The 25,393-nt window shown below is 46.8% G+C and overlaps 1 protein-coding gene across 4 annotated transcripts in view; it reads left to right on the top strand.

Moving 5' to 3' along the window:
- The window catches only part of FYB1 (FYN binding protein 1), a 213,317-nt gene that overhangs the window by 161,636 nt on the left and 26,288 nt on the right, over positions 1 to 25,393 (top strand). For all 4 annotated transcript variants that reach the window (XM_069745921.1, XM_069745919.1, XM_069745923.1 and 1 more), the window contains 4 exons: positions 2,887 to 3,043; positions 5,107 to 5,245; positions 6,410 to 6,432; positions 6,545 to 6,611. In XM_069745921.1, coding sequence (XP_069602022.1) covers positions 2,887 to 3,043; positions 5,107 to 5,245; positions 6,410 to 6,432; positions 6,545 to 6,611 — 386 coding nt within the window. The remainder of the gene's footprint in view (positions 1 to 2,886; positions 3,044 to 5,106; positions 5,246 to 6,409; positions 6,433 to 6,544; positions 6,612 to 25,393) is intronic.

Raw genomic sequence — 25,393 nt, forward strand, 5'->3', positions numbered from 1 at the left:
CCACTAGGGGGAGCTCCCTGTATACAGAGATACATGATAAGATCCTGTCTGCAGTCACCACTAGGGGGAGCTCCCTGTATACAAAGATACATGATAAGATCCTGTCTGCAGCAACCACTAGGGGGAGCTCCCTGTATACAGAGATACATGATAAGATCCTGTCTGCAGTCACCACTAGGGGAGCTCCTTGTATACAGAGATACATGATAAGATCCTGTCTGCAGCCACCACTAGGGGTAGCTCCCTGTATACAGAGATACATGATAAGATCCTGTCTGCAACCACCACTAGGGGGAGCTCCCTGTATACAGAGATACATGATAAGATCCTGTCTGCAGCCACCACTAGGGGGAGCTCCCTGTATACAGAGATACAGGATACGATCCTGTCTGCAGTCACCACTAGGAGGAGCTCCCTGTATACAGAGATACAGGATAAGATTCTGTCTGCAGCCTCCACTAGGGGGAGGTCCCTGTATACAGAGACACATGATAAGATCCTGTCTGCAGCCACCACTAGGGGGAGCTTCCTGTACACAGAGATACATGATAAGATCCTGTCTGCAGCCACCACTAGGGGGAGCTCCCTGTATACAGAGATACATGATAAGATCCTGTCTTTAGCCACCACTAGGGGGAGCTCCCTGTATACAGAGATACAGGATAAGATCCTATCTGCAGCCACCACTAGGGGGAGCTCCCTGTATACAGAGATACATGATAAGATCCTGTCTGCAGCCACCACTAGGGGGAGCTTCCTGTATACAGAGATACATGATAAGATTCTGTCTGCAGCCACCACTAGGGGGAGCTCCCTGTGTACAGAGATACATGATAAGATCCTATCTGCAGCCACCACTAGGGGGAGCTCCCTGTATACAGTGATACATGATAAGATTCTGTCTGCAGCCACCACTAGGGGGAGCTCCCTGTATACAGAGATACATGATAAGATCCTGTCTGCAGTCACCACTAGGGGGAGCTCCCTGTATACAGAGATACATGATAAGATCCTGTCTGCAGTCACCACTAGGGGGAGCTCCCTGTATACAGAGATACATGATAAGATCCTGTCTGCAGCCACCACTAGGGGGAGCTCCCTGTATACAGAGATACATGATAAGATTCTGTCTGCAGTCACCACTAGGGGGAGCTCCCTGTATAGAGAGATACATGATAAGATCCTATCTGCAGTCACCACTAGGGGGAGCTCCCTGTATAGAGAGATACATGATAAGATCCTGTCTGCAGCCACCACTAGGGGGAGCTCCCTGTATACAGAGATACATGATAAGATTCTGTCTGCAGCCACCACTAGGGGGAGCTCCCTGTATACAGAGATACATGATAAGATCCTGTCTGCAGCCACCACTAGGAGGAGCTCCCAGTATACAGAGATACATGATAAGATTCTGTCTGCAGTCACCACTAGGGGGAGCTCCCTGTATAGAGAGATACATGATAAGATCCTGTCTGCAGTCACCACTAGGGGGATCTCCCAGTATACAGAGATACATGATAAGATCCTGTCTGCAGTCACCACTAGGGGGAGCTCCCTGTATATAGAGATACATGATAAGATTCTGTCTGCAGTCACCACTAGGGGGAGCTCCCTGTATAGAGACATACATGATAAGATCCTATCTGCAGCCACCACTAGGGGGAGCTCCCTGTATACAGAGATACATGATAAGATCCTGTCTGCAGTCACCACTAGGGGGAGCTCTCTGTATACAAAGATACATGATAAGATCCTATCTGCAGCCACCACTAGGGGGAGCTCCCTGTATACAGAGATACATGATAAGATCCTGTCTTCAGTCACCACTAGGGGGAGCTCCCTGTATACAGAGATACATGATAAGATCCTGTCTGCAGTCACCACTAGGGGGAGCTCCCTGTATACAGAGATACATGATAAGATCCTGTCTGCAGTCACCACTAGGGGGAGCTCCCTGTATACAGAGATACATGATAAGATCCTGTCTGCAGTCACCACTAGGGGGAGCTCCCTGTATACAGAGATACATGATAAGATTCTGTCTGCAGCCACCACTAGGGGGAACTCCCTGTATACAGAGATACATGATAAGATTCTGTCTGCAGCCACCACTAGGGGGAACTCCCTGTATACAGAGATACATGATAAGATTCTGTCTGCAGCCACCACTAGGGGGAGCTCCCTGTATAGAGAGATACATTTTAAGAATCATTGATGTTTACTCATGGGTGTAATGTTTGTATTTTACTGTTAGATTTGATAGATGAATATCAATATTTTAATATTTTGCAGGTAATATGTTGTTCTGCATTGATCAGTGCCAGGCTGGAGCTACAAAGGTCCATGAATAGTTTTCTATACTGTGTGTGGCCATCTCACGGCTGCTATACATGTTGTTAACCAGTTCTATCATTCCCTTCAATGAAATTATAAGCTGCCTGTAACATGGGATATTGGGGGAGAAGGATAAAATAAGATGTGTTTTGCACGTCATCTTTTTTTTTTGTAGAGACCCCCTTTGCTCAGCTCCTCCCCTGCAGCTCCCCCTGCTGCCCTGCGATGTCACTACATGCTATGTGCAGCTTAGTCTTGCCCGTTGAGAACCTGATTTATGACTATAGTATGTGTGACCTGAGTTTGGGTTTAGCTATAAGGGCTGCAGATGAAGCAATAATTCTGGGCCCCGCTCCCCTAAGGAGACACCTATATTATAACTGGAACATTCTAATAGGGGGCGCTGTGATAAATTTAGCATTTCAGTCTAAGATGTTTAAATTGCCCCTCGAATCCGGTTCCTGTACCAGGGCCGTTAATATGACATAACCTATGGGGTCACCGTCACGTTTCGCCCTAACACCTCACGGATTGCACCTGGTTTTCCCGCAGCTATCCGACAGGGTGGACGTCATTCATCAGGCCAAGGCCAACATGGACTATAAAGGCGGCAAAAATGAACTCAGCTTCAAAAATGGAGACCAGATCGAAATCTTACGAGTTACTGATAATCCAGAAGGAAAGTGGCTCGGAAGGATGAAAGGAAATTGTGAGTATCCTCGCCCTCCTTCCTCAGGTCACGGCCTTATTTTCTTATTTCTTGCCACGTTTCTCCCTTACTTTTTTCCTTCTTCTCTCTCCAACATTTTTTATCTCTTCATCTCACCCTCTCTGCTTTTCTCCCCTTCTTCTCTTCTTCTATCATTTTATTTTCCTCCTACCGATGAACTCTCTTTTGTCCTTCCACCATTATCGTTCCTCCTTCCCTCACCACTTCTGCCTTAATCCCTCCCTCCGTTCCTTTCATTCTTCCTCCCTTCCTTCCTCTCCCATATCCTGCTCTTTCCTATCTCACTCCATCTTGTCTAATCATCTTTCCTCATTTTCTGCCTTTCCTTGTCCCCTGATTCTCCCTCTTTTCTGTTCTTCCTCCCTTTCTTCCTCTCTCCCTTGCTTTCACCCCGTCTTGTCCTCTTCCCATCTTTATAATTTTCTTTCACTCTTGCTCATTTCCTTTCATCTTCTCTTCCCTTCTCACTTTATTTCCATTCCTTCCCTCTTTATTTCCTTATCTCTTCCTTTTTCTTTGTTTCTTCCTTTCTCCTTCCATTCATTGCCTCCCCTTTTGTCCGTTTTCTTTCTTATCCTCTACCTTTCCTTACCTTGCACTTTTATTAATTTCCGTTCATCTTTCTTTCCTTCCAACTTTTTTCCATTGTCTTTTCCTCAATCATTTTCATTCTGCCTTCCTCTTAACTCCCTAGATGTTTCCCTCCTCTTCTGTTTTTCCTTCCTGTTTTAATATCTTCCTTCCATGTTCCCTCCTTCCCTTTATGAATGTACTACTTTTTTCTGCTGTCTTTCCTTTCTTTCTTCCTCCAAGTTGTCTTTCTTCTTTTCTCCTTCCCTTTCTCACTTGCTTATTTCCTTTTATTTTCCCTTCTCTCCTCTCCCTTCTTACTATTATTCTTCCTTTATTTCCCCCTCATTTCTTTTCATCTTTCCTTCTCTACTTTCTTACTTTGTTCTTCCTTCTTCTCGCCGTTATTTCCTTCCATCTTACATTCTCTCCCTTTTTCCTTCATTTCCCCCTAATTTTCTTTCATGTTGCGTTCTCTTCTTTCCCTACTTCCTATTTTTCATCTTTCATCTCTCCTTCATTTCCTTCCGTCTTCCCTTCTCTCCCTTCTTCCTTTTTCTCTCCCTCATTTCCTTCCGTCTTCCCTTCTCTCCCTTCTTCCTTTTTCTCTCCCTCGTTTCCTTCCATTTGCCCTTCTTTCCCTTCTTCCTTTTCTTCTTCCTTTATCTCCCCCTCATTTTCTTCCATCTTCCCTTTTCTCCATTCTTCCTTTTTCTCTCCCTCATTTCCTTCCATTTGCCCTTCTTTCCCTTTTTCCTTTTTCTCTCACCCATTTCCTTCTATTTGCCCTTCTTTCCCCTCTTACTTTTCTTCTTCCTTTATCTCCCCCTCATTTTCTTCCATCTTCCCTTTTCTCCATTCTTCCTTCATCTTCCCTTCTTTGCTTCCTTATTTAATCTCTCCCTCATTTCCTTCAATCTTCCCTTCTCTCCCTGCTTCCTTTTTCTCTCCCTCATTTCCTTCCATTTGCCCTTCTTTCCCTTTTTCCTTTTTCTCTCACCCATTTCCTTCTATTTGCCCTTCTTTCCCCTCTTACTTTTCTTCTTCCTTTTTCTCCTCATTTTCTTCCATCTTCCCTTTTCTCCATTCTTCCTTCATCTTCCCTTCTTTGCTTCCTTATTTCATCTCTCCCTCATTTCCTTCCATCTTCCCTTCTATCCCTTCTTCCATTTTTTTCTTCCTTTATTCCCTACATTTCCTTTCATCTTCTCTATTCTCCCTTCTTTTCCTCCTTCATCCTCCCCTCATTTCCTCCCATCTTCCCTTTGCTCACTTTTCCCTTTATTTCTTCCTTCATCTATCCCTTATTTCCTTCCATTGTCGCTTCTTTCTTTGCTTCCTTCTTTCATCTCTCCCTCATTTCTTTTTTTTTCCTCCCCTTGTTGACATCCTTGCTTTCGCTCGGACGTCCCATCGTTGATATATAGATTAATGGCGCCTTCATCTATACAATAAGATATTGTGTATTTCAGACGGATATATAAAAACCGCGATGGTGAAAGTAGATTACGACTCGCTGCCGAGGAAAAAGCCGGCGATGCACCTTCCTGTGAAAGTAGAGAGCGACCAGGATATTTACGACGACGTTGGGGAGCAGGACTCCATCAGCAAGTAGGGGCACCATTATCTACTTTGCTCATGAGCATAAAACCTTCCTTTAATGCCACCAGACCTATGTTATTAACCCCTTCCCCACATGTGACAGACATATACAGAGGAGATGGCAAGTGCCAGCTGTGTTATACAGGCGACGCCTCATAGCAGATCAGCGCTGCAGTGTATAGCACAAACCATCAAACCATCACGGGTTAAAAAAATGAATACAAATATTTTTTTAAATAATTAAAAAAAAATAACAGAAAACTTTAAAGTAACCAATTTATTTAGAAACAAAAAGAAAAAAATATTTGGTAACCGTCTAATCCATGAAAATATAAAATTGATTTACACGTATCATAAATGCCGTAAAGTAAAACCTTTTAAAATGTAAAAATTACCAGTTTTGGAGTTATTGTATCTTCTCCCCAAAAAAAACGATAAAAACTTATTAAAATGTCGTATAAACTGAAAATATAACCAAGGAAAAAAACTGTAACTCGGCGCACAAAAAACACCACCATCAAAGGAAAAATAAGAGGTCAAAAGGTTCAAAGGTCTCGGAAGATGGTGACACAAAACCAAAAGTGTTTTATTTATTTTTTTTTAACAAACTTCTATTTATTTTAACTATTAACATAATAACTTAAAAGTTTGGTGTCGCCAAAATCGTCCTGACCTGGAGGATCGGTGTTACCGGGTCGTTATAAACAATGTTAAAACAAAGCCCAAAAACAATGGCGGAAAAAAAAAATGGCACCTTGTTACAGCACTTACAAATAGTGAGCGATGTCGGACGATGGGGACGGAAAACTAAATCGTCACGGCTTATGGAAAAAAGGAGGAAAAACCAGAAGCACAAAAACAACAAAAAATACTAATCGCCCTTTTCTTATCCTAGACCGCCATATTTATGACAAATTAATACCGTCATAGCCTTTACCTTCTGTCGATCTGTTACCACTAATGCGAAACGCTAATACTCTCCCCTCCTGCGCCCAAATGATGGAATTCTGTGGCACTTTTGGTCGGCAGCTCTACGGCATTATTAGGTCTTCACCGTGTGGCAGCATTTCATATGCACAGTGTGGCGGTATTATTATATTTTTGTTATTTTTTTTTAACTATTATTAGTTTTTTTATAGCTTTACTATATCATGATTTTTTTTCTCCTTTCAGTCACAGCGTTGGTGCAAATTCATGTACGTATTTTCCATATCTTAGTTACTTACTTATCTGATAATTTATGACGTACAGTCGTGGGTATTTCCCGCGGGTTTCTTCCTTCTATACACATATTACTTATCTCTCCAGATTTTCCGCCTCCGCCGCCCGACGATGATGATATCTATAACGATGTTGACGATGACTCTCCGGACAGGTAGGGAGCAGTACATGCATCTGACTGTATAGGGGGTCTTCACATCAGACCACCCTTTCCGACATGACTTAATGGCCATGGTACCATAAAAGTCACAGCCCATTGACAAGGCGATGCATCTAAGTGGCTGCTTATAATGCCTCTCCTAGGGGTCCCGCTGATAGGACCCCCATTATTACAGGGTATCACAAAAGTTGCATTGACTTGCAGGGTGGATAACAGAGGAGGACAAACCCTTCAATGATTCACCCACACATAAAAGCAGATTGTGGGGGGCTACCAGCACCTCTATTAGTAAAGGGGCTTGTCCAGGTAGTGGCCATGCAACTGTTTTATTACCCTAGCCCCAATCCTGCTAAATTTTGCACCCCAACACTACCACATTGTGCTGATTTTTCTTCAGGTTGTATTTGGCCACACTATAACCCCCAAGATTCCCCCCAAAAAAAAAAATTTTTTTTATAAGTGTAGAAATATGATTTATTTAAAATATGCAGAGATGTAATACCCTGAGTAGCCACTAGATAGGAGAGGGCGCTATGCTAAGAAAATTCCATCAGGACCTCAGCATCTTGAGACTTGTGAGGTCCCTGTGGTTGGACACCTGCAGATCAGGCCTCTTTGATTTGCTTGTCCTACAAATACGCCATCCCTGGAGTAAACCCCATTAATGCATGCCAAATCTCGATGGGTTTTGGGTAGGATGTCCCCTTTAAACCTCATCTACATTGTCTACCCGATATCTGACATAACGTACAACGTTTCCCATCCCTGTCCTTTTTTAGACTTGTCTGATATATTCTGATACCACGGTGGAAGAACCTAAAACAAGTCTGTGCAGCAGTTACAATTAGTCTGTAGTATGGCAGATAGATGTCAAAGTTCTACAACTCTTTCATTGACCTTGTCCCAATTCTTCTTTGTGCCTTTTTTTTATTTTTTTTTTAACATTTGTAATTTTGCTCTGAGTTATTTTGGCGCCAGAAATCTGTGCAGGTGCAGCTGATGTGTTTAGCTCACAGAGCATTGTCTACAATGTATACATTGTATCCAGGGCTGCCACTAGGAATTTCGGGTCCCCATACTGGCAAAATTTTCAGGGCCCCTACAAGACTCCGCCCGAGCTCCACCCCTCGAACTGTCCACAGTCCCACCGCCCTCTCTTGGAAAAACTCCACTTCTCACCTATCACACATTAACAGTACCCATCACCAGACCGCACATATAGCCGGCAGCTTTTGTTTAGTCCAAAAGATTTTTTAAGCCGCCACCACGACAAGGTAAACTCTCCTGGCCGGGCCCTAATCTACTTTAACCTATTAAACATTTGTTAAAATAGCCAATACAATTTAGGTATATTTTTATTTATTTTTCAACTTTTAAAATGACCAATAATATCACAAACAAGGGACAAATACCACCGCACCATGACCAGACACCATATTACCACCACATAGAGACCTATAATATCACATACAAGAACCAAAGGCAGCCACATCATGTCCAGACCACATATTACCACCACAGTGCCCGGTTAATACCACAAACAAGGAATAAATACCACCACACCATGACCAGACAACATATTACCACCACTGTTATGAAAGATAATTCAGAACCACAATGGACATAGAGGTCAGCGCACATACAGTGACCTGACAATAACCCAAAAAACGAGAACGAGCTCTGAGACGTGGGAACTCTGTTGACCGCAATCCCTGATCCTAACAAACCACACTAGAAGCAGCCGTGGATTGCGCCTAACGCTGCCAATGCAACTCGGCACGGCCTGAGAAACTAGCTAGCCTGAAGATAGAAAATAAGCCTACCTTGCCTCAGAGAAATACCCCAAAGGAAAAGGCAGCCCCCACATATAATGACTGTGAGTAAAGATGAAGAGACAAACGTAGAGATGAAATAGATTTAGCAAAGTGAGGCCCAACTTTCTGAACAGAGCGAGGATAGGAAAGGTAACTTTGCGGTCAACACAAAACCCTTCAAAAACCACGCAAAGGGGGCAAAAAGACCCTCCGTACCGAACTAATGGCACGGAGGTACACCCTCTGCGTCCCAGAGCTTCCAGCAAACAAATTGACAAGCTGGACAGAAAAAAACAGCAAACAAATAGCAAAGAGGAACTTAGCTATGCAGAGCAGCAAGCCACAGGAACGATCCAGGAGGAAACAGGTCCAACACTAGAACATTGACTGGAGGCCAGGATCAAAGCACTGGGTGGAGTTAAATAGGGAAACACCTAACGACCTCACCACATCACCTGAGGAAGGAAACTCAGAAGCCGCAGTACCACTTTCCTCCACCAGCGGAAGCTCACAGAGAGAACCAGCCGAAGTACCACTTGTGACCACAGGAGGGAGCTCTGCCACAGAATTCACAACAGTACCCCCCCCCTTGAGGAGGGGTCACCGAACCCTCAACAGAGCTCCCAGGACGACCAGGATGAGCCATATGAAAGGCACGAACAAGATCGGGAGCATGGACATCAGAGGCAAAGACCAAGGAATTATCTTCCTGAGCATAACCCTTCCACTTAACCAGATACTGGAGTTTCCGTCTTGAAACACGAGAATCCAAAATCTTCTCCACAATATACTCCAACTCCCCCTCCACCAAAATCGGGGCAGGAGGATCAACAGATGGAACCATAGGTGCCACGTATCTCCGCAACAATGACCTATGGAATATGTTATGGATGGAAAATGAATCTGGAAGGGTCAGACGAAAAGACACCGGATTAAGAACCTCAGAAATCCTATACGGACCAATAAAACGAGGTTTAAACTTAGGAGAGGAAACCTTCATAGGAATATGACGAGAAGATAACCAAACCTAGTCCCCAACCCGAAGTCGGGGACCCACACAGTGTCTGCGATTAGCGAAACGTTGAGCCTTCTCCTGGGACAAAGTCAAATTGTCCACTACATGAGTCCAAATCTGCTGCAACCTGTCCACCACAGTATCCACACCAGGACAGTCCGAAGACTCAACATGCCCTGAAGAGAAACGAGGATGGAACCCAGAGTTGCAGAAAAACGGTGAAACTAAGGTAGCCGAGCTGGCCCGATTATTAAGGGCGAACTCAGCCAAAGGCAAAAAGGACACCCAGTCATCCTGATCAGCAGAAACAAAGCATCTCAGATATGTTTCCAAGGTCTGATTGGTTCGTTCGGTCTGGCCATTAGTCTGAGGATGGAAAGCCGAGGAAAAAGACAAGTCAATGCCCATCCTACCACAAAAGGCTCGCCAAAACCTCGAAACAAACTGGGAACCTCTGTCAGAAACGATATTCTCTGGAATGCCATGCAAACGAACCACATGCTGGAAAAACAATGGCACCAAATCAGAGGAGGAAGGCAATTTAGACAAGGGTACCAAATGGACCATCTTAGAGAAGCGATCACAGACCACCCAAATGACTGACATCTTTTGAGAGACGGGAAGATCTGAAATAAAATCCATAGAGATATGTGTCCAAGGCCTCTTCGGGACCGGCAAGGGCAAAAGCAACCCACTGGCACGAGAACAGCAGGGCTTAGCCCGAGCACAAATCCCACAGGACTGCACAAAAGTACACACATCCCGCGACAGAGATGGCCACCAGAAGGATCTAGCCACTAACTCTCTGGTACCAAAGATTCCAGGATGACCAGCCAACACCAAACAATGAACCTCAGAGATGACTTTATTCGTCCACCTATCAGGGACAAACAGTTTCTCCGCTGGGCAACGATCAGGTTTATTATCCTGAAATTTTTGCAGCACCCGCCGCAAATCAGGGGAGATGGCAGACACAATTACTCCCTCTTTGAGGATACCCGCCGGCTCAGATACACCCGGAGAGTCGGGCACAAAACTCCTAGACAGAGCATCCGCCTTCACATTTTTAGAGCCCGGAAGGTATGAAATCACAAAGTCAAAACGGGCAAAAAACAACGACCAACGAGCTTGTCTAGGGTTCAAGCGCTTGGCGGACTCGAGATAAGTCAAGTTCTTATGATCAGTCAAGACCACCACGCGATGCTTAGCTCCCTCAAGCCAATGACGCCATTCCTCGAATGCCCACTTCATGGCCAGCAACTCTCGATTGCCCACATCATAATTACGCTCAGCAGGCGAAAACTTCCTGGAAAAGAAGGCGCATGGTTTCATCACCGAGCAATCAGAACTTCTCTGCGACAAAACAGCCCCTGCTCCAATCTCAGAAGCATCAACCTCGACCTGGAACGGAAGCGAAACATCTGGTTGACACAACACAGGGGCAGAAGAAAAACGACGCTTCAACTCTAAGCTTCCGCAGCAGAAGACCAATTGACCAAATCAGCACCCTTCTTGGTCAAATCGGTCAATGGTTTAGCATTACTAGAAAAGTTGCAGATGAAGCGACGATAAAAATTAGCAAAGCCCAGGAACTTTTGCAGACTTTTCAGAGATGTCGGCTGAGTCCAATTATGGATGGCTTGGACCTTAACAGGATCCATCTCGATAGTAGAAGGGGAAAAGATGAACCCCAAAAATGAAACCTTCTGAACACCAAAGAGACACTTTGATCCCTTCACAAACAAAGAATTAGCACGCAGGACCTGAAACACCGTTCTGACCTGCTTCACATGAGACTCCCAATCATCCGAGAAGCTCAAAATGTCATCTAAGTACACAATCAGGAATTTATCCAGGTACTCTCGGAAGATGTCATGCATAAAGGACTGAAACACTGATGGAGCATTGGCTAGTCCGAATGGCATTACTAGATACTCAAAATGGCCCTCGGGCGTATTAAATGCAGTTTTCCACTCATCGCCTCGCTTAATACGCACAAGATTATACGCACCATGAAGATCTATCTTAGTGAACCAGCTAGTCCCCTTAATCCGAGCAAACAAATCAGATAACAATGGCAAGGGGTACTGAAATTTAACCGTGATCTTATTTAAAAGGCGGTAATCTATACAAGGTCTCAGTGAACCATCCTTCTTGGCTACAAAAAAGAACCCTGCTCCCAATGGTGACGATGACGGGCGAATATGCCCGTTCTCCAAAGACTCCTTCACATAACTCCGCATAGCGGCGTGCTCTGGCACAGATAAATTAAACAGTCGACCTTTAGGGAATTTACTACCAGGAATCAAATCGATAGCACAATCACAATCCCTATGCGGAGGTAGGGCATCGGACTTGGGCTCATCAAATACATCCCGGTAATCAGACAAGAACTCAGGAACCTCAGAAGGGGTGGATGAAGAAATAGTCAGAAATGGGACATCACCATGTACCCCCTGACAACCCCAGCTGGACACAGACATGGATTTCCAATCTAATACTGGATTATGGACTTGTAGCCATGGCAACCCCAACACGACCACATCATGCAGATTATGCAACACCAGAAAGCGAATAACCTCCTGATGTGCAGGAGCCATGCACATGGTCAGCTGGGTCCAGTACTGAGGCTTATTCTTGGCCAAAGGCGTAGCATCAATTCCTCTCAATGGAATAGGACACTGCAAGGGCTCCAAGAAAAACCCACAACGCCTAGCATACTCCAAGTCCATCAAATTCAGGGCAGCGCCTGAATCCACAAATGCCATAACAGAATACGATGACAAAGAGCAGATCAAGGTAACGGACAGAAGAAATTTTGACTGTACCATACCAATAGTGGCAGACCTAGCGAACCGCTTAGTGCTCTTAGGACAATCAGAGATAGCATGAGTGGAATCACCACAGTAGAAACACAGCCCATTCAGACGTCTGTGTTCTTGCCGTTCAACTCTGGTCAAAGTCCTATCGCACTGCATAGGCTCAGGTTTAAGCTCAGGTAATACCGCCAAATGGTGCACAGATTTACGCTCGCGCAAGCGTCGATCGATCTGAATGGCCAAAGACATAGACTCATTCAGACCAGCAGGCATAGGAAATCCCACCATAACATCCTTAAGGGCTTCAGAGAGACCTTTTCTGAAAATTGCTGCGAGCGCACCTTCATTCCACTGAGTGAGTACGGACCACTTTCTAAATTTCTGACAATATACCTCTATTTCATCCTGAGCCTGACACAGAGCCAGCAAATTCTTCTCTGCCTGATCCACAGAATTAGGCTCATCGTACAGCAATCCGAGCGCCAGGAAAAATGCATCGATATTACTTAATGCAGGATCCCCTGGCGCAAGGGAAAATGCCCAGTCCTGAGGATCGCCACGCAAAAAAGAAATAACGATCCTAACTTGTTAAACTGGGTCACCAGAGGAGCGAAGTTTCAAAGCCAGAAATAGTTTACAATTATTTTTGAAACTCAGAAATTTAGTTCTATCTCCAAAAAACAAATCAGGAATAGGGATTCTCGGTTCTAACATAGAATTCTGAACCACAAAGTCTTGAATACTTTGTACTCTTGCCGTGAGCTGATCCACACATGAAGACAGACCTTTAATGTCCATTGCTACACCTGTGTCCTGAACCACCCAAATGTCTAGGGGGAAAAAAAAAAGGCAAAACACAGTGCAAAGGAAAAAAAATGGTCTCAGAACTTCTTTTTTCCCTCTATTGAGAATCATTAGTACATTGGCCTCCAGTACTGTTATGAAAGATAATTCAGAACCACAATGGACATAGAGGTCAGCGCACATACAGTGACCTGACAATAACCCAAAAAACGAGAACGAGCTCTGAGACGTGGGAACTCTGTTGACCGCAATCCCTGATCCTAACAAACCACACTAGAAGCAGCCGTGGATTGCGCCTAACGCTGCCAATGCAACTCGGCACGGCCTGAGAAACTAGCTAGCCTGAAGATAGAAAATAAGCCTACCTTGCCTCAGAGAAATACCCCAAAGGAAAAGGCAGCCCCCACATATAATGACTGTGAGTAAAGATGAAGAGACAAACGTAGAGATGAAATAGATTTAGCAAAGTGAGGCCCAACTTTCTGAACAGAGCGAGGATAGGAAAGGTAACTTTGCGGTCAACACAAAACCCTTCAAAAACCACGCAAAGGGGGCAAAAAGACTCTCCGTACCGAACTAACGGCACGGAGGTACACCCTCTGCGTCCCAGAGCTTCCAGCAAACAAATTGACAAGCTGGACAGAAAAAAACAGCAAACAAATAGCAAAGAGGAACTTAGCTATGCAGAGCAGCAAGCCACAGGAACGATCCAGGAGGAAACAGGTCCAACACTAGAACATTGACTGGAGGCCAGGATCAAAGCACTGGGTGGAGTTAAATAGGGAAACACCTAACGACCTCACCACATCACCTGAGGAAGGAAACTCAGAAGCCGCAGTACCACTTTCCTCCACCAATGGAAGCTCACAGAGAGAACCAGCCGAAGTACCACTTGTGACCACAGGAGGGAGCTCTGCCACAGAATTCACAACACACCACATAGTGACCAAATAACACCACATAAAAGGAACAAATACCGCCACACCATGGCCGGACAACATATTACCACCACATAGTGACTGAATACTACAATACTGATCATTAATTAAAAAAAAAACATTATTAATATCACGATAAGTGCCGTTATACCCAGGAGATCTGTATTTAGTATGCAGCGTCTGTGTACAGGTAATACAGTGATCACCGGTGACAATATACACAGGAGCTCTGTATATAGAATTAGTGTACAGGTAATACAGTGATCACCAGTTACATTATACACAGGAGTTCTGTACTTAGTATGCAGTGTCTGTGTACAGGTAATACAGTGATCACTTGTGACAATATATACATGAGCTCTCTATATAGTGTCAGTGTACAGGTAATACAGTAATCCAGGTGACATTATACACAGGAGCTCTATATACAGTATTAGTCTACAGGTAATACAGTGATCAACAGTGACATTATACACACAAGAACTGTATATATTGTACAGGTTATACTGTGATCAATGACATTATACACAGGACCTCTGTATATAGTGTATAGTGTAAAGGTAATACAGTGATCACTGGTGACATTGTACACAGGACCGCTGTATATAGTATACATTGTATAGTGTCAGTGTATAGGTAACACAGTGACTCACCAGTGACACCTCTAGGTGAAGTCCTTCATCTTTGCTTTTCATCTTCATCCAGCACAGACAACCATCACTTCCAACCAGGGCTCGTCTTTGCAGGAAATAACACAGTTATCTAGAGCTCCGCTTGCAGAACACATTACTTATTTTTTCCCAACTTCTAAACTACGCCAGATTAAGAAAAAAAGCTGACATAGTGTCGCTCTGCACAGTAACAGGGCCGCCTCCCGCATTTAAAACAGTATCCTCAAAAATAAAATGAATACATCACTGCAGTAATAATTTCCCTTAATTAGCCCTTATAGTAATAATATCCCCTTTCCTGGCCCCCATTTGTCTCATTCCTGGCTCCAGCCATATGTTCTCCCATCCTAGCCCCATATGTTCTCCCATCCTGCCCTCATGAGTTTCCATTCTGCCCCCATGTGATGTCCGATCCTGCCCCATCTGTCCCGTTATCCTGCCCCATCTGTCCCGTTATCCTGCCCCATCTGTCCCGTTATCCTGCCCCACCTGTCCCATGATCCTGCACCATCTGTCCCGTGATCCTGCCCCATCAGTCCCGTGATCCTGCCCCATCTGTCTCCATTGTATACATCCTGCCCATGATCCTGCACCATACGTCTCCATCCTTCCCCATGTCTCCATCCTGCCCCATGATGCTGCCCCTCTGTCTCCATCCTGTCCCATTTGTCTCCATCCTACCCATGATCCTGCCCCATCTTTCTCCATCCTGCTCCATGATCCTGTCCTATCTGTCTCCATCCTGCACCATGTCTCCTATTCTGCCCCGTGTCTCCCATCCTGTCCCGTGTCTCCCATCCTGCCCCCTGTGTCTCCCATCTTGCCCCCTATGTCTCCCATCCTGCCCCCTGTGTCTCCATCTTGCCCCCTGTGTCTCCATCTTGCCCCCTGTATCTCCTTTCTTCCCCCTGTGTCTCCATTCTTCCCCCTGTGTCTCCATTCTTCCCCTGTGTCTCCATTCTTACCCCCTGTGTCTCCATTCTTTCCCCCTGTGTCTCCATTCTTGCCCCCTGTGTCTCCATTCTTGCCCCCTGTGTCTCCATTCTTCCCCCGTGTCTCCATTCGTCCCTGTGTCTCCATTCTTCCCCCCGTGTCTCCATTCTTCCCCCTGTGTCTCCATTCTTCCCCCGTGTCTCCATTCGTCCCCGTGTCTCCATTCTTCCCCCCATGTCTCCATTCTTCCCCCGTGTCTCCATTCTTCCCCCCTGTCTCCATTCTTCCCCCTGTGTCTCCATTCTTGCCCCTGTGTCTCCATTCTTCCCCTGTGTCTCCATTCTTCCCTCTGTGTCTCCATTCTTCCCCTTGTGTCTCCATTCTTCCCCCTGTGTCTCCATTCTTCCCTCTGTGTCTCCATTCTTCCCCCTGTGTATCCATTCTTCCCCTGTGTCTCCATTCTTCCCCCGTGTGTCCATTCTTCCCCGTGTCTCCATTCTTCCCCCCGTGTCTCCATTATTCCCCCTGTGTCTCCATTCTTCCCCCTGTGTCTCCATTCTTCCCCCGTGTGTCCATTCTTTCCCGTGTCTCCATTCTTCCCCCCGTGTCTCCATTCTTCCCCCTGTGTCTCCATTCTTCCCCTTGTGTCTCCATTCTTCCCCCTGTGTCTCCATTCTTCCCCCCGTGTCTCCATTCTTCCCCCCGTGTCTCCATTCTTCCCCCTGTGTCTCCATTCTTCCCCTTGTGTCTCCATTTTTCCCCTTGTGTCTCCATTCTTCCCCCCGTGTCTCCATTCTTCCCCCGTGTCTCCATTCTTCCCCTTGTGTCTCCATTCTTCACCCCGTGTCTCCATTCTTCCCTGTGTCTCCATTCTTCCCCCTGTGTCTCCATACTTCCCCCTGTGTCTCCATTCTTCCCCCGTGTGTCCATTCTTCCCCGTGTCTCCATTCTTCCCCCGTGTCTCCATTCTTCCCCCCGTGTCTCCATTCTTCTCCCTGTGTCTCCATTCTTCCCCCGTGTGTCCATTCTTTCCCGTGTCTCCATTCTTCCCCCCGTGTCTCCATTCTTCCCCCCGTGTCTCCATTCTTCCCCTTGTGTCTCCATTTTTCCCCTTGTGTCTCCATTCTTCCCCCGTGTCTCCATTCTTCCCCCCGTGTCTCCATTCTTCCCCCCGTGTCTCCATTTTTCCCCTTGTGTTATGGCTGGCAATCAGGCAACACAGCGTGCAGTAATCAGCGCACATACAGAGATCTGGCAATAACCAAAAACAATAGGACGAGCTCTGAGACGTGGAATCTCTGTAGACTGCAGTACCTGATCTATCCTCACACAACTATAAGCAGCAGTGGATTGCGCCTATCACTACCTATGCAACTCGGCACTGCCTGAGGAGCTGACTAGCCTGAAGATAGAAATACAAGCCTGACTTACCTCAGAGAAATACCCCAAAGGAATAGGCAGCCCCCCACATATAATGACTGTTAGCAAGATGAAAAGACAAACGTAGGAATGAAATAGATTCAGCAAAGTGAGGCCCGATATTCTAGACAGAGCGAGGATAGCAAAGAGAACTATGCAGTCTACAAAAAACCCTAAAACGAAAACCACGCAAAGGGGCAAAAAGACCCACCGTGCCGAACTAACAGCACGGCGGTGCACCCCTTTGCTTCTCAGAGCTTCCAGCAAAAGTTAATAGCAAGCTGGACAGAAAAAACAGAAAACAAACTAGAAGCACTTATCTAGCAGAGCAGCAGGCCCAAGGAAAGATGCAGTAGCTCAGATCCAACACTGGAACATTGACAAGGAGCAAGGAAGACAGACTCAGGTGGAGCTAAATAGCAAGGCAGCCAACGAGCTCACCAAAACACCTGAGGGAGGAAGCCCAGAGACTGCAATACCACTTGTGACCACAGAAGTGAACTCAGCCACAGAATTCACAACAGTACCCCCCCCTTGAGGAGGGGTCACCGAACCCTCACCAGAACCCCCAGGCCGACCAGGATGAGCCACATGAAAGGCACGAACAAGATCTGGGGCATGGACATCAGAGGCAAAAACCCAGGAATTATCTTCCTGAGCATAACCCTTCCATTTGACCAGATACTGGAGTTTCCGTCTAGAGACACGAGAATCCAAAATCTTCTCCACAATATACTCCAATTCCCCCTCCACCAAAACAGGGGCAGGAGGCTCCACAGATGGAACCATAGGTGCCACGTATCTCCTCAACAACGACCTATGGAATACATTATGTATGGAAAAGGAGTCTGGGAGGGTCAAACGAAAAGACACCGGATTGAGAATCTCAGAAATCCTATACGGACCAATAAAACGAGGTTTAAATTTAGGAGAGGAAACCTTCATAGGAATATGACGAGAAGATAACCAAACCAGATCCCCAACACGAAGTCGGGGTCCCACACGGCGTCTGCGATTAGCGAAAAGCTGAGCCTTCTCCTGGGACAAGGTCAAATTGTCCACTACCTGAGTCCAGATCTGCTGCAACCTGTCCACCACAGAATCCACACCAGGACAGTCCGAAGACTCAACCTGTCCTGAAGAGAAACGAGGATGGAACCCAGAATTGCAGAAAAATGGAGAGACCAAGGTAGCCGAGCTGGCCCGATTATTAAGGGCGAACTCAGCCAACGGCAAAAATGACACCCAATCATCCTGGTCAGCGGAAACAAAACATCTCAGATATGTTTCCAAGGTCTGATTGGTTCGTTCGGTCTGGCCATTAGTCTGAGGATGGAAGGCCGAGGAGAAAGATAGGTCAATGCCCATCCTACCACAAAAGGCTCGCCAGAACCTCGAGACAAACTGGGAACCTCTGTCAGAAACAATATTCTCAGGAATGCCATGTAAACGAACCACATGCTGGAAGAACAAAGGCACCAAATCAGAGGAGGAAGGCAATTTAACCAAGGGCACCAGATGGACCATTTTAGAAAAGCGATCACAGACCACCCAAATGACCGACATTTTTTGAGAAACGGGAAGGTCAGAAATGAAATCCATCGAAATATGTGTCCAAGGCCTCTTCGGGACCGGCAAGGGCAAAAGCAACCCACTGGCACGTGAACAGCAGGGCTTAGCCCTAGCACAAATTCCACAGGACTGCACAAAAGCACGCACATCCCGTGACAGAGATGGCCACCAGAAGGATCTAGCAACCAACTCCCTAGTACCAAAGATTCCTGGATGACCGGCCAGCACCGAACAATGAAGTTCAGAGATAACTTTACTAGTCCACCTATCAGGGACGAACAGTTTCTCGGCCGGACAACGATCAGGTTTATTAGCCTGAAATTTCTGTAACACTCTCCGCAAATCAGGGGAGATGGCAGACACAATGACTCCTTCCTTGAGGATACTCGCCGGCTCAGATAACCCCGGAGAGTCGGGCACAAAACTCCTAGACAGAGCATCCGCCTTCACATTTTTAGAGCCCGGAAGGTATGAAATCACAAAATCAAAACGAGCAAAAAATAACGACCAACGGGCCTGTCTAGGATTCAAGCGCTTGGCAGACTCAAGATAAGTAAGGTTCTTATGATCAGTCAAAACCACCACGCGATGCTTAGCACCCTCAAGCCAATGACGCCACTCCTCGAATGCCCACTTCATGGCCAGCAACTCTCGGTTGCCCACATCATAATTACGCTCAGCAGCAGAAAATTTCCTGGAAAAGAAAGCACATGGTTTGAACACTGAGCAACCAGAACCTCTCTGTGACAAAACCGCCCCTGCACCAATCTCAGAAGCATCAACCTCGACCTGGAACGGAAGAGAAACATCAGGTTGACACAACACAGGGGCACAGCAAAAACGACGCTTCAACTCCTGAAAAGCTTCTACGGCAGCAGAAGACCAATTAACCAAATCAGCACCCTTCTTGGTCAAATCGGTCAATGGTTTGGCAATGCTAGAAAAATTACAGATGAAGCGACGATAAAAATTAGCAAAGCCCAGGAATTTCTGCAGACTTTTTAGAGATGTCGGCTGAGTCCAATCCTGGATGGCCTGAACCTTAACCGGATCCATCTCGATAGTAGAAGGGGAAAAGATGAACCCCAAAAATGAAACTTTCTGCACACCGAAGAGACACTTTGATCCCTTCACGAACAAGGAATTAGCACGCAGGACCTGGAAAACCATTCTGACCTGCTTCACATGAGACTCCCAATCATCTGAGAAGATCAAAATGTCATCCAAGTAAACAATCAAGAATTTATCCAGATACTCACGGAAAATGTCATGCATTAAAGACTGAAAAACAGATGGAGCATTGGCAAGTCCGAACGGCATCACCAGATACTCAAAATGACCCTCGGGCGTATTAAATGCCGTTTTCCATTCATCTCCCTGCCTGATTCTCACCAGATTATACGCACCACGAAGATCAATCTTAGTAAACCAACTAGCCCCCTTAATCCGAGCAAACAAGTCAGAAATCAATGGCAAGGGATACTGAAACTTAACAGTGATCTTATTAAGAAGGCGGTAATCAATACACGGTCTTAGCGAACCATCCTTCTTGGCTACAAAAAAGAACCCTGCTCCCAATGGTGACGACGATGGGCGAATATGTCCCTTCTCCAGGGACTCCTTCACATAACTGCGCATAGCGGTGTGTTCAGGTACGGACAAATTAAATAAACGACCCTTAGGGAATTTACTACCAGGAATCAAATCGATAGCACAATCACAATTCCTATGCGGAGGTAGGGCATCAGACTTGGACTCTTCAAATACATCCTGAAAGTCCGACAAGAACTCTGGGATGTCAGAAGGAATGGATGACGAAATAGACAAAAATGGAACATCACCATGTACCCCCTGACAACCCCAGCTGGATACCGACATAGAGTTCCAATCCAATACTGGATTATGGGTTTGTAGCCATGGCAACCCCAACACGACCACATCATGCAAATTATGCAGTACCAGAAAGCGAATAACTTCCTGATGTGCAGGAGCCATGCACATGGTCAGCTGGGCCCAGTACTGAGGCTTATTCTTGGCCAAAGGTGTAGCATCAATTCCTCTCAACGGAATAGGACACCGCAAAGGCTCCAAGAAAAATCCACAACGTTTAGCATAATCCAAATCCATCAGATTCAGGGCAGCGCCTGAATCCACAAACGCCATGACAGAATACGATGACAAAGAGCACATTAAGGTAATGGACAAAAGGAATTTGGACTGTACAGTACCAATGACGGCAGAGCTATCGAACCGCCTAGTGCGTTTAGGACAATTAGAAATAGCATGAGTAGAATCACCACAATAGAAACACAGTCTGTTCAGACGTCTGTGTTCTTGCCGTTCTACTTTAGTCATAGTCCTGTCGCACTGCATAGGCTCAGGTTTACTCTCAGACAATACCGCCAGATGGTGCACAGATTTACGCTCGCGCAAGCGACGACCGATCTGAATGGCCAAGGACATAGACTCATTCAAACCAGCAGGCATAGGAAATCCCACCATTACATCCTTAAGAGCTTCAGAGAGACCCTTTCTGAACAAAGCCGCTAGTGCAGATTCATTCCACAGAGTGAGTACTGACCACTTCCTAAATTTCTGACAATATACTTCTACATCATCCTGACCCTGGCATAAAGCCAGCAGATTTTTCTCAGCCTGATCCACTGAATTAGGCTCATCGTAAAGCAATCCCAGCGCCTGGAAAAATGCATCAACATTACTCAATGCAGAATCTCCTGGTGCAAGAGAAAACGCCCAGTCCTGTGGGTCGCCGCGCAAAAAAGAAATAATAATCAAAACCTGTTGAATAGGATTACCAGAAGAATGAGGTTTCAAGGCCAAAAATAGCTTACAATTATTTCTGAAGCTCAGGAACTTAGTTCTGTCACCAAAAAACAAATCAGGAATCGGAATTCTTGGTTCTAGCATCGATTTCTGATCAATAGTATCTTGAATCTTTTGTACATTTACAACGAGATTATCCATTGAGGAGCACAGAGCCTGAATATCCATGTCCACAGCTGTGTCCTGAAGCACTCTAATGTCTAGGGGAAAAAAAAGACTGAAGACAGAGCTAAGAAAAAAAAATGATGTCAGGATTTCTTTTTTCCCTCTATTGGGAATCATTGGTGTGGCTCCTTGTACTGTTATGGCTGGCAATCAGGCAACACAGCGTGCAGTAATCAGCGCACATACAGAGATCTGGCAATAACCAAAAACAATAGGACGAGCTCTGAGACGTGGAATCTCTGTAGACTGCAGTACCTGATCTATCCTCACACAACTATAAGCAGCAGTGGATTGCGCCTATCACTACCTATGCAACTCGGCACTGCCTGAGGAGCTGACTAGCCTGAAGATAGAAATACAAGCCTGACTTACCTCAGAGAAATACCCCAAAGGAATAGGCAGCCCCCCACATATAATGACTGTTAGCAAGATGAAAAGACAAACGTAGGAATGAAATAGATTCAGCAAAGTGAGGCCCGATATTCTAGACAGAGCGAGGATAGCAAAGAGAACTATGCAGTCTACAAAAAACCCTAAAACGAAAACCACGCAAAGGGGCAAAAAGACCCACCGTGCCGAACTAACAGCACGGCGGTGCACCCCTTTGCTTCTCAGAGCTTCCAGCAAAAGTTAATAGCAAGCTGGACAGAAAAAACAGAAAACAAACTAGAAGCACTTATCTAGCAGAGCAGCAGACCCAAGGAAAGATGCAGTAGCTCAGATCCAACACTGGAACATTGACAAGGAGCAAGGAAGACAGACTCAGGTGGAGCTAAATAGCAAGGCAGCCAACGAGCTCACCAAAACACCTGAGGGAGGAAGCCCAGAGACTGCAATACCACTTGTGACCACAGAAGTGAACTCAGCCACAGAATTCACAACACCCTTGTGTCTCCATTCTTCCCCCCGTGTCTCCATTCTTCCCCCTGTGTCTCCATTCTTCCCCCTGTGTCTCCATTCTTCCCTGTGTCTCCATTCTTCCCCCTGTGTCTCCATTCTTCCCTCTGTGTCTCCATTCTTCCCCCTGTGTCTCCATACTTCCCCCTGTGTCTCCATTCTTCCCCCCGTGTCTCCATTCTTCCCCCGTGTGTCCATTCTTTCCCGTGTCTCCATTCTTCCCCACGTGTCTCCATTTTTCCCCTTGTGTCTCCATTCTTCCCCCCGTGTCTCCATTCTTCCCCCTGTGTCTCCATTCTTCCCCCTGTGTCTCCATTCTTCCCTGTGTCTCCATTCTTCCCCCTGTGTCTCCATTCTTCCCCCTGTGTCTCCATACTTCCCCCTGTGTCTCCATACTTCCCCCTGTGTCTCCATTCTTCCCCTCGTGTCTCCATTCTTCCCCTCGTGTCTCCATTCTTCCCCCCGTGTCTCCATTCTTCCCCCTGTGTCTCCATTCTTCCCCCTGTGTCTCCATTCTTCCCCCTGTGTCTCCATTCTTCCCCTTGTGTCTCCATTCTTCCCCCCGTGTCTCCATTCTTCCCCCTGTGTCTCCATTCTTCCCCCTGTGTCTCCATTCTTCCCCTTGTGTCTCCATTCTTCCCCTTGAGTCTCCATTCTTCCCCTTGAGTCTCCATTCTTCCCCCCGTGTCTCCATTCTTCCCCTTGTGTCTCCATTCTTCCCCCCGTGTCTCCATTCTTCCCCCCGTGTCTCCATTCTTCCCCCTGTGTCTCCATTCTTCCCCTTGTGTCTCCATTCTTCCCCCTGTGTCTCCATTCTTCCCCCTGTGTCTCCATTCTTCCCCTTGTGTCTCCATTCTTCCCCCCGTGTCTCCATTCTTCCCCTTGTGTCTCCATTCTTCCCCCTGTGTCTCCATACTTCCCCCTGTGTCTCCATTCTTCCCCTCGTGTCTCCATTCTTCCCCTCGTGTCTCCATTCTTCCCCCCGTGTCTCCATTCTTCCCCCTGTGTCTCCATTCTTCCCCCTGTGTCTCCATTCTTCCCCCTGTGTCTCCATTCTTCCCCTTGTGTCTCCATTCTTCCCCCCGTGTCTCCATTCTTCCCCCCGTGTCTCCATTCTTCCCCCTGTGTCTCCATTCTTCCCCCTGTGTCTCCATTCTTCCCCCTGTGTCTCCATTCTTCCCCTTGTGTCTCCATTCTTCCCCCCGTGTCTCCATTCTTCCCCCTGTGTCTCCATTCTTCCCCCTGTGTCTCCATTCTTCCCCTTGTGTCTCCATTCTTCCCCTTGAGTCTCCATTCTTCCCCTTGAGTCTCCATTCTTCCCCCCGTGTCTCCATTCTTCCCCCTGTGTCTCCATTCTTCCCCTTGTGTCTCCATTCTTCCCCCTGTGTCTCCATTCTTCCCCCTGTGTCTCCATTCTTCCCCTTGTGTCTCCATTCTTCCCCCCGTGTCTCCATTCTTCCCCTTGTGTCTCCATTCTTCCCCCTGTGTCTCCATACTTCCCCCTGTGTCTCCATTCTTCCCCTCGTGTCTCCATTCTTCCCCTCGTGTCTCCATTCTTCCCCCCGTGTCTCCATTCTTCCCCCTGTGTCTCCATTCTTCCCCCTGTGTCTCCATTCTTCCCCCTGTGTCTCCATTCTTCCCCTTGTGTCTCCATTCTTCCCCCCGTGTCTCCATTCTTCCCCCCGTGTCTCCATTCTTCCCCCTGTGTCTCCATTCTTCCCCCTGTGTCTCCATTCTTCCCCCTGTGTCTCCATTCTTCCCCTTGTGTCTCCATTCTTCCCCCCGTGTCTCCATTCTTCCCCCTGTGTCTCCATTCTTCCCCCTGTGTCTCCATTCTTCCCCTTGTGTCTCCATTCTTCCCCTTGAGTCTCCATTCTTCCCCTTGAGTCTCCATTCTTCCCCCCGTGTCTCCATTCTTCCCCTTGAGTCTCCATTCTTCCCCCCGTGTCTCCATTCTTCCCCCCGTGTCTCCATTCTTCCCCCCGTGTCTCCATTCTTCCCCCTGTGTCTCCATTCTTCCCCCTGTGTCTCCATTCTTCCCCTTGTGTCTCCATTCTTCCCCTTGAGTCTCCATTCTTCCCCTTGAGTCTCCATTCTTCCCCCCGTGTCTCCATTCTTCCCCCTGTGTCTCCATTCTTCCCCTTGTGTCTCCATTCTTCCCCCTGTGTCTCCATTCTTCCCCCTGTGTCTCCATTCTTCCCCTTGTGTCTCCATTCTTCCCCCCGTGTCTCCATTCTTCCCCTTGTGTCTCCATTCTTCCCCCTGTGTCTCCATACTTCCCCCTGTGTCTCCATTCTTCCCCTCGTGTCTCCATTCTTCCCCTCGTGTCTCCATTCTTCCCCCCGTGTCTCCATTCTTCCCCCTGTGTCTCCATTCTTCCCCCTGTGTCTCCATTCTTCCCCCTGTGTCTCCATTCTTCCCCTTGTGTCTCCATTCTTCCCCCCGTGTCTCCATTCTTCCCCCCGTGTCTCCATTCTTCCCCCTGTGTCTCCATTCTTCCCCCTGTGTCTCCATTCTTCCCCCTGTGTCTCCATTCTTCCCCTTGTGTCTCCATTCTTCCCCCCGTGTCTCCATTCTTCCCCCTGTGTCTCCATTCTTCCCCCTGTGTCTCCATTCTTCCCCTTGTGTCTCCATTCTTCCCCTTGAGTCTCCATTCTTCCCCTTGAGTCTCCATTCTTCCCCCCGTGTCTCCATTCTTCCCCTTGAGTCTCCATTCTTCCCCCCGTGTCTCCATTCTTCCCCCCGTGTCTCCATTGTTCCCCCTGTGTCTCAGATGCAGGTTCAGTTACTGCATTGGCAGAATCCTACCGCTGGGGCCCGATGCGGTCATCAGGTCATCAGGCCCCATACGCCAGTCAGGGCAGTAATGCCTTGATGGCGGCACT

Source organism: Ranitomeya imitator, chromosome 1, assembly GCF_032444005.1.
Source record: "Ranitomeya imitator isolate aRanImi1 chromosome 1, aRanImi1.pri, whole genome shotgun sequence".
Taxonomy (NCBI): Eukaryota; Metazoa; Chordata; class Amphibia; order Anura; family Dendrobatidae; genus Ranitomeya; species Ranitomeya imitator.